The sequence below is a fragment of the Schistocerca americana genome, chromosome 9, assembly GCF_021461395.2.
Source record: "Schistocerca americana isolate TAMUIC-IGC-003095 chromosome 9, iqSchAmer2.1, whole genome shotgun sequence".
Classification (NCBI taxonomy): domain Eukaryota; kingdom Metazoa; phylum Arthropoda; class Insecta; order Orthoptera; family Acrididae; genus Schistocerca; species Schistocerca americana.
Genome location: NC_060127.1, coordinates 43308232 through 43331356, shown reverse-complemented (window position 1 = coordinate 43331356; position 23125 = coordinate 43308232). Strand labels below are relative to the sequence as shown.

Genomic DNA, 23125 nt, shown 5'->3' with positions numbered 1-23125 from the left:
GGTGTCGGTGCAGTCAGGAGGTTGATGGAGTCAGGTGAAAGGTTTTGTAGGGGGCCTACGGTTCTGAGGATTCCTTGAAGCTCCGCCTGGACATCAGGAATGGGATTACCTTGGCAAACTTTGTATGTAGTGTTGTCTGAAAGCTGTGTGTGTGTGTGTGTGTGTGTGTGTGTGTGTGTGTGTGTGTGTGCGTGTAAAGACTTACCTCAGGGGGGAAAAAGGACGGGTATACACTCGCGCGCACCTACACAGACACAAGCAGACATTTGTAAAGGGGGACCATAAATTAAACAATACTGATCAAACTTTTAAAAATTATTTCCACATTAAGCATTTTGGGCAGCTATCTATCTTCAGATCTACCAAGAGAAGCAAAATTCCGGGATATCCTGTTCACATGACAGTTGACACACCCTTCATGGCAACAGGTTTTATGAGGATTATTCTATTCTCAGTTGTCCAAGGATGGTTGGCTGGCAAAATTAAATAAAACCCATAATACTGTGCTTGTCAAGCTTGCATTGACTGGATACAAAACACTGTGTGCCCTTTAGAACTGATGGAAACGACATAGGTTTCTTGACAGTTGACTGCACTGTAACTAGTGCACTTGCAGAGTATTTATAAATAATTTCTGTGAACTTTGGAAAACAGGATACAGTGAGAGTGGGTCTTGCCTGGATAAAAGTCAATAGAGCCCTTGTCCACAAAAGGGAACAGGTACCAGCTTTGAGTCCCGACCCAATACAGTATACCAGGTTCGAATCCTTATCCGGCACACAGTTTTAATCTGCATGAGTGTTTCAAATCAGAGAACACACTGCACGGAGTGCAAATTCATTCTAGTATTAACTAAATGTTTATTAAGAATAACTTAATAACTTCTTCGGGGGGGGAGGGGGGGGGGGACCATGACCACACATTACATACTGTGAGGAGTCTCTGGCAATAAGTTGTTTGCTTAACAGAATTCATGCAGAGGAGCCTACACACACACACACACACACACACAGATATATATATATATATTTTAACAAAACACTATAAAGTGAGAATTTGCTGAAGGAAGTGCTAAAAGTTATTCCTTGGTACAAGTGAACACTTGTACACAAGTTCCCAATCATACCATAATCATTGCTGGAGAAGTTTAATCATTTAACAATTAACTGCGAAAATTACAGTTTTGTTCGTGGTAGGTGTGATAAGAATCCTGTGGAACACAGCTAAGTGCCTTCTCTGAAAACTACCTAGACCAGATAGTTAGGAACCCCATTCATGATGGAAATATTTTAGATTTAACAAATAGTTGGTTGGCTGGTTGGATTGGGGAAGGGACCAAACTATGCGGTCATCAGTCCCTCCAACCTTAAACCGATTAAACCTCACACTAGAAGAGGAAACTGCAATGGCCATAAAATTACAAATGAATCACAGAGGAGGAAGTCAGAAGAAGAGAGGAGGGAAAGAAAGTGACTAATGACAGGGGCATGAAGGAAGAAATACAGGTAGACAAGATATACACTCAAGATAAAACAGACCCCATAAGGAAAGGAGTGGGAAGGCAGAGGGCGGGGGTGAACCACCAAGCCCATTTGAAGCCAGTCCAATCGGGGCGAAGGGGGGATCAAGACGGACTGCCATCCCCTCCACCCACCGATAAGGTTGAAGGTCCCACTCTTAAAAAAAGCGATAAAAAACCCCATCACGAAGAAATCGTAAACTAGATCTGCTTCTGAGGCAATGTCAGCTAATGCCAGGGGTAGCAAGTCAGGAAAGCTAAAAGTCCATCGCAGGGCAGCTAAGTTGGGACAGTCCAGTAAGAGGTGAACCACAGTCAACACTGATCCACGACAACAGGTGGGGGGGATCCTCACGATGGAAGAGATAACTGAGTTAGCCAAGCACGGATGATGAGGAGTCGGGTCGGCAAAGGATGACAGAGGCCTTACAGGAGGCCCGTAAGGAGGACTGCCATATAGTTGTAGAATCCTTTATCGCCTTGAGCTTGTTTGGTAAAGAAAGAGTAAGCCATTCTGCATTCCAAAGTCCCAAAACCTGTTGACGTAATGGCGAGCGAAGGTCTATTTCCGGAATGCCAATAGCAAGAGATGGCCTGTTAGTAGCCAATTTAGCCAGTCAAATGTTAAGTTCAATGCCAGGGATCCCAACATGGCCTGGGGACCAAATGAAAACCACCTGGATAACTATGACCAGCGGGTGGTGAGGGAAGCACTGGCCGGTAGCTTGCAAACTGCTCACAGAGTCATTACAGATAGTGAAGGACAGTCCTGAGCAGAAGCAAATATCGTCCAAGTGCGTGCAAAATGGCTACCAATTCTGCAGTAAAAACACTACAGCCATCTGGCAAGGAACGAAGTTCAGTGTCTCGCATACGTGTAAGCATAACCAGTGTGACCAGCAACCATGAAGCCATCAGTATAAATTACTTCTGAACCATGGAATGAACTGAGGAGACAGTGGAATTGGTAGTGAAGGGCCTCCAGAGGGACAGAATCCTTTGAGTTGAGGGAGAGATCAAGACAGAGCTGTGGCCGAGAGACACACCTTGGAGGCGTACATGCATGAGCAGAGAAAAGAGGCGGTAAAGGGAAGTGCTGGACCTCAGAAAAGAGCGACTGAATGCGGGCAGCCATAGGAAGCCCACATTGTGACTGCCGCTGCGGGAGGTTGATCTTCATGTCTGGATAAAGGAGACCATAATTAGGGTGCTTTGGGATGCAGCGAATGCGAAGCGCCAAAGATATCAGCTGTTGTTGGCGCAAACCTTGCAGCAGTCGAATTCCCGCCCCTGGGAGAAAGGCTAATCACGGGACTAGTCCAGAAGGCACCTGTCACAAGTCGTACCCCACAATGGTGGATGGGGGCTAGTATTTGCAATGTCGAGGGTGATGCAGAACCATAGACAGGACTCACGTAGTCTAAACGAGACTGGACCAGTGCTTTGTACAACTGCAACAGAATAGAGCTGTCTGCACCCCAGGTGGTATTGCACAGACATCTAAGAACATTGAGATGTAAGCAGCACGTCCTTTTCAGCTGGCGAAGATGAAGGGAGCCATGTCGACTGGGGATCGAAGACCAGACCCAACAAGCGATGGGTGTCCACCACCTCGAGAGACTGGCCATCAAGGAACAGGTCCGGATGGGGATGGACTGTACGGCGACAGCAGAAATGTATGATGTATGACTTGGCCACTGAAAACTGAAAGCCATGGGAGAGATCCCGAGATTGTGCCCGATAGATTGCCCCCTGTAGACAGCATTCTGCAGTGCCCATGACGGAGAAAGCAACGTAGATACAAAAATCGTCAGCATACAAAGAGGGGGACACTGTCGGCCCAGCAGCCGCCACCAGTACATTAATGGCTATGAGAAAGAGAGGGACACTCAGCACAGAACACTGTGGAACCCCATTTTCTTGCCTATGGGAAGTGCTGTAGGAGGAACAAACTTGGACCCGGAAAGAGCGACAAGAAAGAAAGTTACGGATAAAAATGGGCAGAGCACCACGAATGCCTCATTCGTGAAGGGTGGTGAGGATATGGTGGTGCCAGGTGGTGTCATAGGCTTTATGCAGCTCAAAGAAGATTGCAATGAGTTGTTGCCAATAGGCAAAAGCTGACCAGATAGCAGACTCCAGGTAGACCAAGTTATACACCGTAGAGCGGACACAGCGAAAACCACCTTGAGTTGAAGACAAAAGGTCGTGGGGTTCAAGGATCCAAAACAGCCGCCAACTCACCAGGCATTCAAGGAGCTTGCAGAGGTTGTTGGTAAGGCTAACTGGACGGTAGCTATCCAACTGGAAAGGTGGCTTCCCAGGCTTCAACACCGGAATAAAAATGCTTTCCTGCCACTGGGTAGGAAATACCCCCCTCACTCCACAGACAGTTGAAAAGGGTCAGTATACGACTGTGGCCTGCCACTGACAAGTGCTGAAGCATTTGGCTATGTATCCGATCCGGTCCAGGGGCCATGTCAGGACAAAGGGCGAGGGTGCTGACAAATTCCCATTTGCTAAATGGGGCATTATAAGGCTCCAAGCAGTGAGAAATGAAAGACAAAGGCAGTTGTTCTGAGGGCTCTTTCAGGAGGAGGAACGTGGGCAGATACCGAGTTGATGCAGAGGCTTGGGCAAAGAGTTGAATGAAATTCTCTGCGACAAAGTCCAGATGGGTAAGGACAACACCACGCACAGAAATTCGTGCAACGCCAGTGGGAGGATGACGGCCAAAAATTCACCCGAGTTTCACCCAGGCTTGTGAAGAGGGGGTGTGCGGTCCTATGGCAGCCACATATCGTGCCCAGCAAATCTGTTTCTGAAATTTGATTAGGTAACAGGTCCAGGCGCGGAATCGTTTAAAGACCAGAAGGAGAGCAGTAGAAGGGTGCCGCTTGAAGTGTTGAAGAGCACGGTGGGGGACTTTTATGGCTGCAGCAATTTCCGGAGTCCACCGGGGACCATCTTCCGACAAGGGGGGAACTCGACGAAGAAGCGATGGCTGAAACAACTGCGGAAAGAATGGCGGCAGTCAATGTCTGTCTAGACTCATCAACACTGATGTGTGGTAGTACCAGGGGGATGGTAGCAGAGGAGAAGGCACCCCAATCAGCTTTAGAGAAGGCCCACCTGGGAGGGTGATTGAGCAAGATACACTGAAGGAAGGTCAAAACAATCGGGTAATGATTGGTCACATACGCCATTGTGGACACCCCACTGAATGGAGGGAAGAAGGCTGGGACTGCAGATGGAGAGGTCAATGGCAGAGAAAGTGCCGTGTGCCACACTAAAGTGTGTGGGAGCGCCCGTGTTTAGTAAACAGAGGTCAAGCCCTGCCAGAACAGCTTCAACTGTCCTGCCCAGGGCAGTAGTCGTGTGACTATCCTAAAAAGGGTTGTGGGCACTAAAGTCCCCTAGAAGCAGTATGGGAGAAGGGAGTTGTTGAAGGGTAGTAAGGGCAAGGGATGTGGGTGGCCTGTCAGGTGGGAGGTAGAGATTACAGACTGTGATGGGAGTGGCCAGATGGACCCTGACAGCAATTGCTTCCAGAGTGGTATGGAGGGAACCCATCTACTAACAATGTCCTTGCAGACCAAGGTGCAGCACAGAAGCCCGCAAGGGGCCAATTCGGTTCCGACAAAGTGTGGAACCCACGAAGGGTGGGCGAGTCTGAATTGACAAAATGGGTCTCCTGGAGAGCAATGCAAGCAGTAGAGTTGGAGGAAAGAAGGGGCTGCAACTCTGTGAGGTGACACAAATATCCATTACAACTCCACTGGAGGATTTTCAAGCCGCAGTCCAAATGGGAAGTAAACGGACCGGAGCCGGTCACACCGCCCAGTCGCCATCCGTCACCGATCAGGATGGAGTAATGTCCATATAGGTGAGGTCAGGCTCTGTTGGTTCATTGGCTGGAGGAGGGGAAGGCGGCACCTCAGGGGGTACCGGAGGGTTCTCGCCCTTGTTCTTGTGTTTCTGCTTCTTCTCTTGTGAAGGAAGAGGGCAGACTGCAGCGAGGTAAAGCACGGAATTACAGCTGGAAATCTTGGCACCCACTGGTCGTGGATTACGTGGTCGATGTGGAGCTGCAGATCGCCTTTCAGGGGGGTGCTGGGAAGAGGTGCCCCAGGAGGGAGATCCAGTACTGGCGTTTGCCGAAGAAGGGGAGTGCTGCTCCAGTGGGGGAGGGGGAGGGGGAGAAGCACCTGAAGGGGTGGGCATGGGTACTGATGGGGAGGTAGAGGGGATGAATGGGGCGGGGGCTGGGAAGAGCAAGCAAGGGGTAGGAGTGGGAATGGACGTAACTGAAGCAAAAGTAGAAGTTATAAGCACGGAACGAAGCCGGTCATACTTTCGACAAGCCTCGGTGTAGGTAAGTCGATCTAAGGTCTTGTACTCTTGAATCTGTCATTCTTTCACATACACTGGGCATGGTGGTGAGCAGGGAGGATGCTGCACATTACAATTTATGCACACCGTCAGGGGAGCACAGGCACTCCCCTCATGGATGGGGCGCCCACAGTCACCGCACAGGGAATCATTGGTGCAACGGGTAAACATGTCCAAACCGTAAGCATTTAAAGCATCTCATCAGTGGTGGAATGTAAGTTTTTACATCACACCGATACACCATTACCTTGACCTCCTCTGGGAGGGTGTCCCCCTCGTAGGTCAGGATAAAGACGCCTGTATCAGAGCGTTTGTTTTTATGGCGCGCCGTACACGGCGCCGTACACGGCGGATAAATCGAACTACTTAGCTCTCAAGGTTTGTACGGAACTCCTCGTCAGTTTGGAGAAGAAGATCTACATCTACATCTACATTTATACTCCGCAAGCCACCCAACGGTGTGTGGCGGAGGGCACTTTACGTGCCATTGTCATTACCTCCCTTTCCTGTTCCAGTCGCCTATGGTTCGCGGGAAGAACGACTGTCTGAAAGCCTCCGTGCGCGCTCTAATCTCTCTAATTTTACATTCGTGATCGCCTCGGGAGGTATAAGTAGGGGGAAGCAATATATTCGATACCTCATCCAGAAACGCACCCTCTCGAAACCTGGCGAGCAAGCTACACCGCGATGCAGAGCGCCTCTCTTGCAGAGTCTGCCACTTGAGTTTGTTAAACATCTCCGTAACGCTATCACGGTTACCAAATAACCCTATGACGAAACGCGCCACTCTTCTTTGGATCTTCTCTATCTCCTCCGTCAACCCGATCTGGTACGGATCCAACACTGATGAGCAATACTCAAGTATAGGTCGAACGAGTGTTTTGTAAGCCACCTCCTTTGTTGATGGACTACATTTTCTAAGGACTCTCCCAATGAATCTCAACCTGGTACCCGCCTTACCAACAATTAATTTTATATAATCATTCCACTTCAAATCGTTCCGCACACATACTCCCAGATATTTTACAGAAGTAACTGCTACCAGTGGTTGTTCCGCTATCAAATAATCATACAATAAAGGATCCTTCTTTCTATGTATTCGCAATACATCACATTTGTCTATGTTAAGGGTCAGTTGCCACTCCCTGCACCAAATGCCTTTCCGCTGCAGATCTTCCTGCATTTCGCTACAATTTTCTAATGCTGCAACTTCTCTGTATACTACAGCATCATCCGCGAAAAGCCGCATGGAACTTCCGACACTATCTACTAGGTCATTTATATATATTGTGAAAAGCAATGGTCCCATAACACTCCCCTGTGGCACGCCAGAGGTTACTTTAACGTCTGTAGACGTCTCTCCATTGATAACAACATGCTGTGTTCTGTTTGCTAAAAACTCTTCAATCCAGCCACACAGCTGGTCTGATATTCCGTAGGCTCTTACTCTGTTTATCAGGCGGCAGTGTGGAACTGTATCGAACGCCTTCCGGAAGTCAAGAAAAATAGCATCTACCTGGGAGCCTGTATCTAGTATTTTCTGGGTCTCATGAACAAATAAAGCGAGTTGGGTCTCACACAATCGCTGTTTCCGGAATCCATGTTGTTTCCTACATAGTAGATTCTGGGTTTCCAAAAACGACATGATACTCGAGCAAAAAACATGTTCTAAAATTCTACAACAGATCGACGTCAGAGATAAAGGTCTATAGTTTTGCGCATCTGCTCGACGACCCTTCTTGAAGACTGGGACTACCTGTGCTCTTTTCCAATCATTTGGAACCTTCCGTTCCTCTAGAGACTTGCGGTACACGGCTGTTAGAAGGGGGGCAAGTTCTTTCGCGTACTCTGTGTAGCATCGAATTGGTATCCCGTCAGGTCCAGTGGACTTTCCTCTGTTGAGTGATTCCAGTTGCTTTTCTATTCCTTGGACACTTATTTCGATGTCAGCCATTTTTTTGTTTGTGCGAGGATTTAGAGAAGGAACTGCAGTGTAGTCTTCCTCTGTGAAACAGCTTTGGAAAAAGGTGTTTAGTATTTCAGCTTTACGCGTGTCATCCTCTGTTTCAATGCCTTCATCATCCCGGAGTGTCTGGATATGCTGTTTCGAGCCACTTACTGATTTAACGTAAGACCAGAACTTCCTAGGATTTTCTGTCAAGTCGGTACATAGAATTTTACTTTCGAATTCACTGAACGCATCGCACATAGCCCTCCTTACGCTAACTTTGACATCGTTTAGCTTCTGTTTGTCTGAGAGGTTTTGGCTGCGTTTAATCTTGGAGTGAAGCTCCCTTTGCTTTCGCAGTAGTTTCCTAACTTTGTTGTTGTACCACGGTGCGTTTTTCCCGTCCCTCACAGTTTTACTCGGCACATACCTGCCTAAAACGCATTTTACGATTGCCTTGAACAGAAATTTTCGTTTTGATCTGTTAGGTAGTCTGAAATCTGCCTTCTATTACTCTTGCTAAACAGATAAACCTTCCTCCCATCCCGGTGGAAAATGATGCCGTGTATAGAGTTCAAAGATTGGTGGGGTGCGACGGAGACTGGGATGTCACCAAGATGGTCACAAGCACGCAGGGCTTCAGATTGGGCAGCAGAAGACGTCTTTATGAGCAAAGAACCAGACTGCATTTTACTCATGGATTCCCCTTCGCCATATTTATCTTCAATTGTCTCCACAAAAATAAAGGCTTGGTCGTGGCAAAACTTTCGACATCTGTCCTGGTACAAACCAGGTACCGAGGGAAAGGTTTCAACACAAGCTGGTGAGCTTCACCCTCTTCCCAAGGGGTGGCCAGGGAGGATAAGGCCAATGAATCAGAAGGAGTGTCATGTCTTCTATCACACAATGGCCAGGATGTTGAAGGTTTTGTCGCTTCATGTGCAAGGCGTCCACTCTAGTACCACCCACTCTGACCAGGGGCTCGCCCCATGGGCGCCACCCAACCACAGCAAGAGTCGTCTGGCACAGCGGCCATTGCCAGGAGTTCTGGGGCCCCAAAGTGGCGAGCATCGACTCCTTGGCACGCACGAGGCATTAACAGCTCAGGTACTAGCAATGTGATTCCTGTGTTGTCAGGGGGCTCAGCCAAGTGGGCACTTAACAGCCCCATCACACAGACTGGCTACCGTGATGGTGACCTAACAGGGAAGTGGCCAGGGTGCAAGGAGAAATTGGAGGGGAGGAGGAGAGGAGCAGCACAATGGAAACTAGGTTGGGAGTTCATTCCCAAATTGCTCACACTGAACAGAAAACGTAGGAAATGGGGGTCAATCCCCAAGGGGACCAAAAACGCCAAAAAAAGAGATGGAAACAGCGTTGTAACTGCAACCAGGACGGTCGCGGGGCAGCACTGATGGAAGGCGCAGCAGGACCCGCGGAGAGGCCCGCGAACAAACACACAATGGAAAGGGACGGACACGACCAACGTAGGACAGAACGAATACCACAAAACCGAACAACAGAGTCACAAGGAAACAAACTCTTACATGAACCTGGAAGAAAGCAGTCTAGTGTAAGCGAGGTGTAAGCCGACGTATGCGAGATTAGACTGACTTGATGTACGAGTGGCCGGCGCTTAAGTACTCTCTCGGGGGCCCCGCTATTGGCTGCTGGGACCACGTGTTCCACTGGTGGCGCCCCCACACTAAAAGCGGGCCAGGAGGCGCGCACCGCCACAGCTTACGGTGCAGTGACCTCTATGGGTCTCCGACGTCCATGACGTCTGGTGCGAATTCAAATTCTGCGGTGCGCAGTACCAGAAACAGCAAACTAAACAATAGCACATACCAAAACAAAGCCAGAAGGATAGCCATGTCAATATAAAGTAGTCCACCAAGAGGGAAAGGAGGGGGCAAGGAGAAAGGAGCAAGGACAGGAAAGGAGAGGAAAAGGGATGGTAATGTAGTCTGGAAAAAGGAAGGAGACTGCAATAGTTCGGGCGAGGCCCCATGTGCGCCACACATGTACCCACTAAAGGGACTGCGGGACCCTGGGGGGGAGGGGGGGGGGGGGGGGCGAACAAATAGACATGATATGTTTGAGAATGTTGACATCTGAGCCGTGGTAAAAATTGCTCTTTCGAAGAGCACATAGTGTGAAGCAGTCGCCCTCTACTTCTGGCGGTGGCGCCGCTGTGGCTATTGGTGCTTTGATGTCTCCCTCTGGTGGGAAAGGGGAAAGGTTGCCTGTTCACGTGCATTTAAGGGGCGCTATGAGCTAGTCAGTCAGTCAGTCAGGGGTCAGTCTCTCATCCCCAGCTTGCTAGTCTGTCTCTCGTCCTTTAAAGCCGGCAAAATGAGTCTTTCCACTCTGCCAGTAAGAAACTCAGCGAGTGGTCACCCGGTCGGGGCTTAGTTCCTGCATCTGAGTCTGCACGTTAGGCCGCCAGTCTGCTCGATTTTGCTCAGGCAATGATCGTTGGCGGTTGGATCGATCGGTTGGTCAGTCACGCACTGAGACACAAGATGACTTGTCCGTCTTGAACGTCGGTGCATGTGAGGTCACCACGTGAGTCCAGTGGGCTGCGGAGTATAGCGAGGGGTAGTGAGTTCGCAGTCGACACGAGAGCAACAGGAGTCAACCCATGACATCAGTGTGGCCGGTGTGAGCTGCGATGCCATGAGACGGGAGATCGGCGCGCCTTCCTGCGTCCGTTGAAGTGGCTGGCAGCGGACGGTTCGGGAGAGCGATTTGGGGGTGCTGCACCAGGTCTTCTCCAGAAATCGCAGTTTATTAGAAGTTAGGTGATTGGTGATATGTCGTTTCATTTACTTGTTAAATTCTACTTGTTTTCTTGGTGAGGTCACAAGCTGCTTTGTTTTGGGGTCGTCCCACCATTCTTCTCTGTTTATCCACCCACGGGAAGGTGGTTATTTATGAATTGGGTGGTCCGTTTTTCCCTTGTGGAGTAGGGTGGGTTAGAGCAACCTGTGGTTCGGATCATTCGCTAATGTCCCTATCAATCTGCCGTACATTAGTAGCTGCCTCTGTCATGTTTGTCGGGTTCGGTGGGTTAATGAATTTATTGCCGGTAGTGTAACGGCCTAATTCCTGAAATATGTTTTGATCTTGCCTATCATCTTGAGAGGCGGTACTGTAGAGCATGTTAACTGGTATGGCCAACCTTGTATAATTTTATATAAGATTGCATTCCATGGGCTTTTATTTAAATAGTCATTTTAGTATATAAAGTTGCCACCCTTCCACTGTAAGACTTTTCTTAGAAGTTAAAATCAAGTTGCACTTTCGGTGGCAAAGTTAATATTTTCATTTTAGTGTTTTGTACCATTTCCATCCCTCCTACGGGGTGCATAGTTTGTGTGCTTGTGTGAATTGTTAAAATTTTTAGGTTAAAGTAATCTGGTGTGTTGCAGATTTGAACCAGTGTAGTCTTTCAGAGGTTGTTGTGAGCGGTCGTAACTACGGCCGTGTCAAAAGGGAGCAGCAAGGTTCTCAGCCCGAAAGCTCATACAGTCAAAGATTTGTTTGTTTCTGCCTCTGAATAAATTGTAACTTGATATTTAGTGGGTGCTTTCTGATTATAATTTTAAATCTGTTTCTTTAAAAATAAATAAAAAATATTCTTTAGGCACCATTAAAGTGAATATATCACCATTTGTTAAAAAGGAATTTGCTTATGGTTTCATCAGTTACTCCCTGGCAACTACTTCCATGCTCACATAGTGTCATTAAATGTTTAAATGTTCTTGATGAATCGCTAGTAAGTACAATAAATTCTCAAGAAAATTCTTTGAAAATAAAGCACAGTTCAACATCGAAACTGGTATCAGCACAAAGGACAAATAAAACAAGCAGAAGCATATATGTGTGTGTGTGTTCAGTGAAATAGGTAAAAAATCAGTTGTGTCATATCTGAGTAACTTTAAACTGTCAGCACAGGGCAGGAGCATGTAGAGGAACTATGGCTCAAGATTGTTTACAGTCACTGTAAAGGAACTTCTAAAGAAATGGACATTATTGCCCAATAGGTGTAAAACAAAGCATAGGGCTATAGACAGAGATGCTGAATGAAACACATTTAGCTGTCACGAGAGCAATGCATGAAGCCTTCAGTGTCTAACAAAGCAGAATATTGTCGAACGATCTTTAAAAAAACCAAAAGAAATTCCGGTTGTATAAAGGCTGATAATGGCACCAAAGTTAGTGTCCAGTCCCTAGTGACTGAAACAGGAACTGAAACACTGTTGACAAATGTGCGTTTACAAAGGAAAATCCAGGAGAATCGTGCCAATTTGATCCTCGAACCACTGAATAGATGAATGAAATAAGTATTATACCTGGCAGATGGCCGTACCGTAGGTGCAACCACAACGGAGGGGTGTCTGTTGAGAGGCCAAACAAACGTGTGGTTTCTAAAGAGGGGCAGCAGCCTTTTCAGTAGTAGCAGGGGGCAACAGTCTGGATGATTGACTGATCTGGCCTTGTAACACTAACCAAAACGGCCTTGCTGTGCTGGTACTGCGAACGGCTGAAAGCAAGGGGAAACTACAGCCGTAATTTTTCCTGAGGGCATGCAGCTTAACTGTATGGTTAAATGATGATGGCGTCCTCTTGGGTAAAATATTCCGGAGGTAAAATAGTCCCGCATTCGGATCTCTGAGCAGGGACTACTCAGGAAGATGTTATCAGGAGAAAGGAAACTGGTGTTCTACGGATCGGAGCGTGGAATGTCAGATCCCTTAATTGGGCAGGTAGGTTAGCAAATTTAAAAAGGGAAATGGATAGGTTAAAGTTAGATATAGTGGGAATTAGTGAAGTTCGGTGGCAGGAGGAACAAGACTTTTGGTCAGGTGAATACAGGGTTATAAATACAAAATCAAATAGGGGTAATGCAGGAGTAGGTTTAATACTGAATAAAAAAAAAAAAGGAGTGCAGGTAAGCTACTACAAACAGCATAGTGAACACATTATTGTGGCCAAGGTAGACACGAAGCCCACGCCTACTACAGTAGTACAAGTTTATATGCCAACTAGCTCTGCAGATGATGAAGAAATTGATGAAATGTATGATGAGATAAAAGAAATTACTCAGGTAGTGAAGGGAGACGAAAATTTAATAGTCATGGGTGAATGGAATTCGAGAGTAGGAAAAGGGAGAGAAGGAAACATAGTAGGTGAATATGGATTGGGGGTTAGAAATGAAAGAGGAAGCCGTCCGGTAGAATTTTGCACAGAGCATAAATTAATCATAGCTAACACTTGGTTCAAGAATCATGAAAGAAGGTTGTATACATGGAAGAACCCAGGAGATACTAAAAGGCATCAGATAGATTATATAATGGTAAGACAGAGATTTAGGAAGCAGGTTTTAAATTGTAAGGCATTTCCAGGTGCAGATGTGGACTCTGACCACAATCTATTGGTTATGAACTGTAGATTAAAACTGAAGAAACTGCAAACAGGTGGGATATTAAGGAGATGGGACCTTAATAAACTGACTAAACAAGAGGTTGTAGAGCGTTTCAGGGAGAGCATAAGGGAACAATTGACATGAAAGGGGGAAAGAAATACAGTAGAAGAAGAGTGGGTAGATCTGAGGGATGAAGTAGTGAAGGCAGCAGAGGATCAAGTAGGTAAAAAGACAAGGGCTGGTAGAAATCCGTGGGTAACAGAAAAAATATTGAATTTAATTGATGAAAGGATAAAATATAAAAATGCAGTAAATAAAGCAGGCAAAAAGGAATACAAATGTCTCAAAAATGAGATCGACAGGAAGTGCAAAACTGCTAAGCAGGGATGGCTAGAGGACAAATGTAAGGATGTAGAGGCTTATCTCACTAGGGGTAAGATAGATACTGCCTACAGGAAAATTAAGGAGACCTTTGGAGAAAAGAGAACCACTTGTATTAAATATCAAGAGCTCAGATGGAAACCCAGTTCTAAGCAAAGAAGGGAAAGCAGAAAGGTGGAAGGAGTATACAGAGGGTCAATACAAGGGCGATGTACTTGAGGACAATATTATGGAAATGGAAGAGGATGTAGATGAAGATGAAATGAGGGATACAATACTGCGTGAAGAGTTTGACAGAGCACTGAAAGACCTGAGTCGAAACAAGGCCCCTGGAGTAGACAACATTCCATTAGAACTACTGACGGCCTTGGGAGAGCCAGTCATGACAAAACTCTACCATCTGGTGAGCAATATGTATGAGACAGGCGAAGAATATAATAATTCTAATCCCAAAGAAGGCAGGTGCTGGCAGATGTGAAAATTACCGAACTATCAGTTTAATAAGTCACAGCTGCAAAATAACAATGCAAATTCTTTACAGATGAATGGAAAAACTAGTAGAAGTCGACCTCGGGGAAGATCAGTTTGGATTCCGTAGAAACATTGGAACACGTGAGGCAATACTGACTCTACGACTTATCTTAGAAGCTAGATTAAGGAAAGGCAAACCTACGTTTCTAGCATTTGTAGACTTAGAGAAAGCTTTTGACAGTGTTGACTGGAATACTCTCTTTCAAATTCTAAAGGTGGCAGGGGTAAAATACAGGGAGCGGAAGGCTATTTACAATTTGTACAGAAACCAGATGGCAGTTATAAGAGACGAGGGGCATGAAAGGGAAGCAGTGGTTGGAAGGGAGTGAGACAGGGTTGTAGCCTCTCCCCGATGTTATTCAATTTGTATATTGAGCAAGCAGTAAAGGAAACAAAAGAAAAATTCGGAGTAGGTATTGAAGTCCATGGAGAAGAAATAAAAACTTTGAGGTTTGCCAATGACATTGTAATTCTGTCAGAGACAGCAAAGGACTTGGAAGAGCAGTTGAACGGAATGGACAGTGTCTTGAAAGGAGGATATAAGATGAACATCAACAAAAGCAAAACGAGGATCATGGAATGTAGTTGAATTAAGTCGGGTGATGCTGAGGGAATTAGATTAGGAAATGAGACACTTAAAGTAGTAAAGGAGTTTTGCTATTTGGGGAGCAAAATAACTGATGATGGTCGTTTCTGAAAGTATTTGTACGGAGTGTAGCCATGTATGGAAGTGAAACATGGACGATAGTTTGGATAAGAAGAGAATAAAAGCTTTCGAAATGTGGTGCTACAGAAGAATGCTGAAGATTAGATGGGTAGATCACGTAACTAATGAGGAGGTAATGAATAGAATAGTGGAGAAGAGGAGTTTGTGGCACAACTCGACAAGAAGAAGGGACCGGATTGTTCGCATCGCAGATTTATCATTTAATGATGAAAATGCACTATTTTTTTTCCTTGTAATTGCCTGGAAGCCACTGATCAATGGTAGTTTTCCTCCGGAATCTTAATCCATTTTGGCTGAAAAATCTTGATAGCCAGTCCCAGCTAGCTTCAAAACTGATAATGCGTAGTTCTTTGGCTAAAGCCAATGCTTTATGTTGGCACATTTCACTCATCACTGCACATCTGTACTGTCACTTCTCGTCTACATAATAGCAGAGCCTTTTTTTCGAGCTCTGGATGCTTCGCTTTTTGGCCGTGAAATGCCTGCTGATGACTGTTAGTTTCTTGAAGCCGTGTTTTTGTTTTTTCGCCAGTCGTGAATACACCTCTCGCTCACATTGTACTTTCTTCCCATTGCACAATTTCCAATGGTCTCTGCTTCTTCAATAATTTTCAGTTTTTCTTTAGCACTGTACAAGCGATAATGAGAACTTGTAGCCATAATTAACAAGTTTGAAAGTTTGAAGACATTGTCACAGACTGAGGCTTCAACAATGCAATAATATAATTGGATCTATTGTTGGAGGTGGATCAGCAGCAACCTCGTTTCGAATAATCTACGCATCCCAGTTTTTCGTCCTTAAATACGGGGAAAAAACATGCGCAGATTATTCAAGTATATATGGTACTGCAATCCCTTACCTATCACTCACACAGGGATTGTGAGGATAAAATTAGAATAATTACTGCACACAAAGAGGCGTTCAGACAAACATTCTTCTCGTGATTCACAAGTGAATGGACTGGAAAGAAACCCTAATAAACAATGGTACGTACCCTACACCACACACCTCATAGTGGCCTGCAGAGTACTGTGGCTAGCTTATCACAAATGAAAACAAGGGAAGAGCAAGTAACTGTGGGAACAAGTAAATGTAGAGCAACTGTTTTACACATCGATGTTAAAAGTGCTTAAATAAAACCCTGAGTCTCATTAAACAGCATATATTAAAAGAGGAATGTACATGCAGTCAAAATGTAAAACTGACTAATTCAGACTTTGTAATAGACTGTTTTTGTCTTTTTTTTAATTAAAAAAAATTTAGAATTTTATGAGTTTCAGCTTTAAGTCATTGTCAGAATCTGTCAGATAAAAACACAAAAGTGAAATAGTTATCACACCTATTATAAAGCATTTATATATACAAGACATATCATATTAAGATGGCATCAATCCATAGCATCTTCCCAAAACCCCAAGTGTGCAAGAATACCATGCAAGACTTTTACACTAGGACTTCTGACACAATATTGTGTATTGATGGCTTAATGATGGATGTCTCACTTTTATATACAAGGTGTCCCAGCACTGTCATGACAAACTCTAAGTGAGGTGACTGACAACATGACTCATAAGTGCATAGACCTCTGTGTCTGCAAACATTGTCTTATACCGCTAGGTGGTGCTGTACCCGGGAGTACTGGAGCAGAATGTGACATTTCCTCACTGGAGTGCTAGCCAGTATACGAGCAGCACGATCATTACAGAAACGGGGAGCTTGCAGACCTGCACTTAGTGTGTGAAATAGATGAGCACAATGGATGAGCTACCGGATGCATTTATTGAGAACATATACCAGACAGACATCAACTGCAGCACAGTTTCTTTGCTCATTTGCACTGAGCTTTCTGTGACTACGAGTCATTAAGTAGCAGCAGGGCTAATGAGAACTGGCCACAATCGGTGCATTCAGTCATTGGGGAAGACAGTGTGTCTGATGCTGTGGAGACTGATCCAAGTGCCAACATTCAGGCCATTACCTCGAACTTAATAATGTCTCTTGGTAGTGTCCAGCGTGTTTTAACACTGAGTCCTTACATGCCTTTCATCTCCAAGGGGTGCAGTTATTGAATGCTGATGACCGCCCCGCACTTATGCGTTTTGCCCAGTGGTTTCTGGCACAAAGTGGACGAAATGTGAATTTCCCAGCTTACGTGTTGTTCACTAATGAGGCCACATTCGCTGAGGATAGCGTATTCAATCTACAACAATCCGCATTTGTGAGTAGAAAACAACCCCAACAATATGTGGCACCAGGTGGCGCAATATCGCTTCACACTTACTGTGTGGGCAAGTTCATTCGGCAACTGCTTAGTTGGGCAGTACCTTTTACCATCCCACTAGACCAGGGCTTAGCAACTGGCCAGTTTTGAGCGCGGGTACTCGCGTCTGCTGAGGCACGTGCTCGCGAGCAGGTGCAACGTCACGGAGTAGGGAGGGAGGGGAAACGCGCGTGCACGTTTGAATAGGGCCGCAGCATGCCTATTGAATTTGCGCCGACTGTGTAACTTTAAAGTACTACGATCAGCTCTAACAGTCACTTCGCTCGTTAAGAATCATGTCAAGTCGCCATTGTGTAACCACAACCATGCTTTCGCAGTTCAACCCCCATTAGGAGGAATTGTATCTGTTTACAGAAAAAGATGGTGTTGCAAAATGTTTAGTATGTCACAAAACGCTGAATTCTTTTAGGAAATTTAATTTGCAGCGACATTACACGTCGCACCATGCGAAAGACTACGGAAGTGGAAAATGTGATGGACCAGATCGTGCACAGGAAGTTATTAAACTTAAAAGGAAGCTATCCGAAGAAGATCTGGACGACGAAGAAAAATCAATTGAGGCAGCTCTCAGAGTGAGTTACAAAATTGCTTTGCTTTTAGCAAAATCCCTGCACCCCTTCACTGATGGCGATTTAATAAAAGAATGTTTGGTAGTTGCAGCGGAACATTTGTGTCCATCTCAAGTTGAACAGTTTCGGATTGTGCCATTATATAACATGACCATTATGCGTTGCATACAGGAGATGGTAGACGACGTCCAGAGCCAGCTTGCAAATATCTGTATTCTCTAGCTCTGGATGAAAGTGTTGATATCACTGGAACAGCACAGCTTGACATATTTATTAGTGGTGTTAATGGAGATCTTCAGGTGAGGGAGGAGCTCCTCGATGTAGTAGCCATGAAGGACACTACAACCGGAGGTGATATTTTAAGTAGTGTTGAAGAAAGTGTTGAAAATATAGGATTGTCGTGGAATTCTTTAGTTTCAGTGTCTACAGACGGTGCACCAGCGATGACAGGGGAAAAAAATCAGGTTTCGTTGCGCTGTTGAAGAAGAAAATGCAAAAACTGACCGTGCCGAAATAAATAAGAGGCGTTCACTGCGTGATCCACCAGGAAAACTTATGTGCAAAGATTATCACTCTAAAAAATGTGATGAGTGTTGTTGTTCATACAACCAATTGTATAAGGAAGCATGGGCTACAACACAGGCAATTAAAAAGCTTTCTTGAGGATGTAGAAAGCCAGTATGGTAGCCTGCTTTATTACAGCGAGGTCCGCTGGCTTAGTCGTGGCGAATTATTAAATCGATTTTTTTGCCTATTAGATGAGATAAATATGTTCATGGAAATAAATAACATGTGTGTTCCTGAATTGAAATACCCTTCATGGAAATGTGATCTCGCGTTCTTAGCAGATTTAACTAGCCATCTGAATGCTTTGAACATTTCACTACAAGGTAAAGATCTGCTAATTACTCATTTTATAGATCGAATACGAGCTTTTAAAATGAAATTGACACTTTGGGCGAGTCAGCTGGAAACAGGAAATCGAGCTCATTTTCCTAAATTATCATCCATGCAAGATGTTCACAAAGACTGTGAACGTTATTCACATAGTTTAGTTGCCCTTAAGGAAGAATTTGATCAACGCTTTCAAGATCTGACAGCACTGGACAGTGATTTTGATCTGTTCTCTCCATATTCAGCGAATATTTAAGAGATTCGTCCTGAGCTGCAGCAAGAAATTATTGACCTGCAGTGTGACAGAGAATACAGAGACAAATTTCAGAACAAGAAAAACATTTTGGAATTCTACAGACACTTCCCTCAGGATAGATTTCCTCGTTTGCACGAACTGGCGGCTACAATAATATCAATGTTGGGTTCCACGTATGTTGGTGAACAACTGTTCTCTGCAATGAAATGTAACAAGACGCGCCTGAGAAACGCATTGTCTGATCAAAATTTAAACTGCATGCTGCGCCTACAATGCACAAGAACAATTACTCCGAACATTAGACACAATTGTAAAGAGCAAAAAGTACAAGATAACCGAGAATCCCACACTTCAGTGACACCTTTTATTGTGTAACAGTTCACAAATTAATACGAATGTAGAGGCATACACTAAGCAAATAAAATTATGTGGCACGTGTACATTCTCCTTTATTTGTTTCATTTGTGGCAGTAATAATTCGTGAGTGATATCCCTGCAGGTGGCCGTGGATTTACATTGACTGGTGGCAGCTGTTGTGTGCCCCACATGACTCTCCCCACTCTCCGCTCTGGTCCGGTAATGGGGGTAGCGTGCTCGCACTGCTCCGTGCTCGCGCCTTGCTACTCACAGCTTGCTCCGCGAGCATGTATGTTGTGAAGCCCTGCACTAGACCAACGCGAAGTGTAATACCTTTCTGGAAATGGTTCTTTGCAGCTTGCTTAAAGATGTTCCTGAAAATATGAGGTGCAGCATGTGGGTTCCAATATGATACTTGCTCATTGTAGATGGTAATTCGTGTAGTTATCTGAATAGGTGAGTCCCACATGAATGGATTGGGCATGGTGGACCAGTTCCCTATGCCCAAGCTTCCCAGATTAATTCCAATATTTATATCTCTTTTGGGGAGCTATGAAATCTCCCATCAATTGCGATCCTGTGGAGTCTGAAATGCATCTCTTCCCAAGGATTGTCAGTACAGCTGGTACAACCAAAGAAACTCCTGGTGTGTTAAGTATGTCTGGCAGTCAATGCTACGTCTGTCTGGCATGTGTGGTGCAAACTTCGAACATCTGTTTTAACATTTTGAGCCATGTTCATATTGTAAACCATGTGTACTCATTACGCCCGATACATCTTCCCAGTGACTCATTTCCTTTCCAATATTGGACTTCTGCTACCAGTTACCTCTGACATCTGTGCCCACAGGTTGCTATATGATTATCAATCCTCACAACATGACCCCCCTCCATTAGAAGTTTGTCACAATATTTTTGGGACACCTCTAATATACGTGTAACATTTTGTTATCTGAAAGATTACTTCTAATTTGTGTAACTGTTAAGTTTATACAAAAAAGTGATAAAGATTGAGTATAATGTTGTCTACGGTACATGTGATTAAGGACTGATTATGTGCCATTTATTGACCGATTCAAAAATTGTACTTGGCTTGATCACCCACTAGACAAGGACGAACAGCCACTATGAGACCCATTAAAATAATTGACTTACTAAGCACCAGTACACACAGTAAGTACTGATTGTTACACTGATAGTTACCTCTGGGAACCAGCTGCGATGAGTTGACTGATCTTTTCGACAGAGTCAGGGTCGCTGTGGAGGGCATCCTTCCAGCCTGTAGTGCCCATCACCTCTTCAATATGCCGCTTTATGAAAGCTACAGAAGCCTTGAGTAGGGCATCACATGAGTTGACCACAGCAAAGACTGCAGAATTGGCAGCATTGTCTATGGTGAGGCGCCTCGCCAGCTCCACCTCGCACTGGCTCTTTAGCTCACACAGGTCGTAACGGTCTGCAAACACTAGCAAGCCCCGGGCCATATCGCACAGTGCCGGCGCGCGGCCTGTATACATGTAACGCAGTGCCTCTGCCACCACACCCGGTTCCACGCCCTCGATGTAGACGCAGTTTTCTTGTGCTTCCTTCATATCCTGCTGCAACATTCTGGCAAAGACAGGGCTGCGGGTGGACAGCACTGCCTTGTGCGCTTTGAATTTGACATCTCCAGCTTGCAGAATGAAGTCTGAAAAATCTTGGGACTCCAACAAGTTACCGAAGTCTCTAGCGAGGCCGGGCTCAGTCTCCAGAGCAGAAGCGCTTGGCAACTCGTCCCACACAATGCACATAATCTCCACCTCGCACTCGAATGTCAATCTGTCACCCACATTCCTGTAACCATCTGTAATGGGAAAGGTGTCACTGATAGACTTTGGTGCTGACTTCTCACCCCCTTTAAGTGTACAGTACAACGGCGGATACACTTCGCGTTTCTCGTCTCCACCTAAAGAAAGTGTAGCTTTCAGGTTTGCTTTGGCAGGTTCCTTGCTTACTTTCAACCAGAAACAGAGATGTAACTCGTTGCCTTTCTTCGACAGCACCATGCACCACTCGCTCGAATTTGGGTGACGGAAAGAAGTAGATGCTATGCTGCTCACGTCCTCGGGCCAGTTCTTTATGCCCGTAACTGTCCAGGTGTAAACAACTTTTTCTTTCTCAAATCTTGTAATGCCTGCAGCTGACACATTATTGCACCTGCTTGCGGTGATCATTGGTGGTTGACATATTGTACCTTCCACAACAGGTGACAATGGCACCGCGGATACCGACGTCAAACTTGCATTACCAAATGAATGAGCCTGCGGAAATTGTGGACTTTGCGCTAATGGGAACATGTTGGTTGACGCGTGGCACCTGAAACGGATAAACCTGTCATTAGTGCAGAATACAGTAGCAGCCAACATACTGAAGGAAAAACCATAATATCATGACTGCACATAGTTGGAAGACACGTTAACAGCAGGTTTACATGGCTGCTTTGGAAACAGGGTTGTTAGAAGTACCACCAGATGAGTAGGGTGGGTAGGACATATCTGTGTGTTATATTTGCTTGTATTTCTTAGGGCCACACTGTGTCTTCTCAGATGGAATATATTTATGAAATTCCACATTAGTCTACTTATTTCACAACTTTTGTCAAATAAATTAACATCTGCCCAAAGATAACTGTGCTGTCAAATACTACAATCTTCCATTCGCCGAAAAATATCAACACATGCAACTTGTGAGCTAACTCGGCAATGATAAAAAGTTGACATTCGAGTCTTGGGCTGTTGCATATCTTTACTCTGCAATGGATTGTGCAGTCATACCACCCATGACACAGTGACTCATTATTCAAACATTGTAGTGTCTGTATAGGCAATTGATGTATTTGCTATAAAGGCATTTATAAATACAGGGCGTTTCAAAAAGAAAGAGCAGATTTCAAACATTTATTTCTCAAAAACTACAAATGATAGAAACACAATTCAAACGTTTCTTGTCAGAGAAAGGTTCAAAGTTTTTCAATGGTCCGCGCAGAAGTTCCATGCAAATCCGCAGTGGCGCTGGCGTTTGTTTGTAGGAAAATGGCGACGACACCACAGGAACGATCATTTTGTGTGCTGCAATTTGCAAAGTTAGAGTCCATTGTTGGTGTGCAACGTGCATTCCGCCGTCAATTCAACAAACAGCCGCCTCGTCATAAGCAAATTTATGAGTGGCATCACAGATTCGTAGAAGATGGTTGCATCTGCAAGCGAAAAAGCACGGGTCGTCCACGCACATCGGATGAAAATGTCGAGCGTGTCCGTGCAGCTTACGAAAGGAGCCCTAGAAAATCCACGGCACGGGCAAGTCACGAACTAAACATGTCTAAAACAACGGTATGGCGCGTTCTGAGTAACCGTCTGCACATGAAGCCGTACAAACTGCAGTTATTGCAAGCATTGCGTCCTGACGACCACAACAAAAGGTTCGAATTTTCAACTGCAATTCTACAGGACATGGAAGAGGACAATTTTGCCGAACGATTAATTTTTTCAGATGAATCAACGTTTCACATTTCTGGTAAAGTTAATCGGCATAACGTACGAATTTGGGCGAGTGAAACTCCGAGGGACGTTATTCAACATGAAAGAGACTCACCAAAGGTTAACGTCTTTTGTGCAATTTCGGTAAACAAAGTTTATGGACCTTTCTTTTTCATGGAGAAAACTATCACAGGAACCATTTACCTGGACATGTTAGAAAACTGGCTATTTCCTCAACTTCAGGAAGATTCAAATCACTTCATCTTCATGCAAGATGGCGCCCCACCACACTTCTCTGAACCTGTACGACGGTACCTAAATAAC

At 45.2% G+C, this 23125-nt stretch overlaps 1 protein-coding gene across 9 annotated transcripts in view; it reads right to left on the bottom strand.

Moving 5' to 3' along the window:
- Positions 1-23125, bottom strand: part of LOC124551035 (speckle-type POZ protein-like) — a 115122-nt gene that overhangs the window by 46366 nt on the left and 45631 nt on the right. For 7 of the 9 annotated variants that reach the window (XM_047125895.1, XM_047125891.1, XM_047125893.1 and 4 more), the window contains one exon: positions 20490-21656. In XM_047125895.1, the coding sequence (XP_046981851.1) occupies positions 20490-21656 (1167 nt within the window). The remainder of the gene's footprint in view (positions 1-20489; positions 21657-23125) is intronic. The other 2 variants (XM_047125896.1, XM_047125897.1) reach the window with 1 other exon arrangement.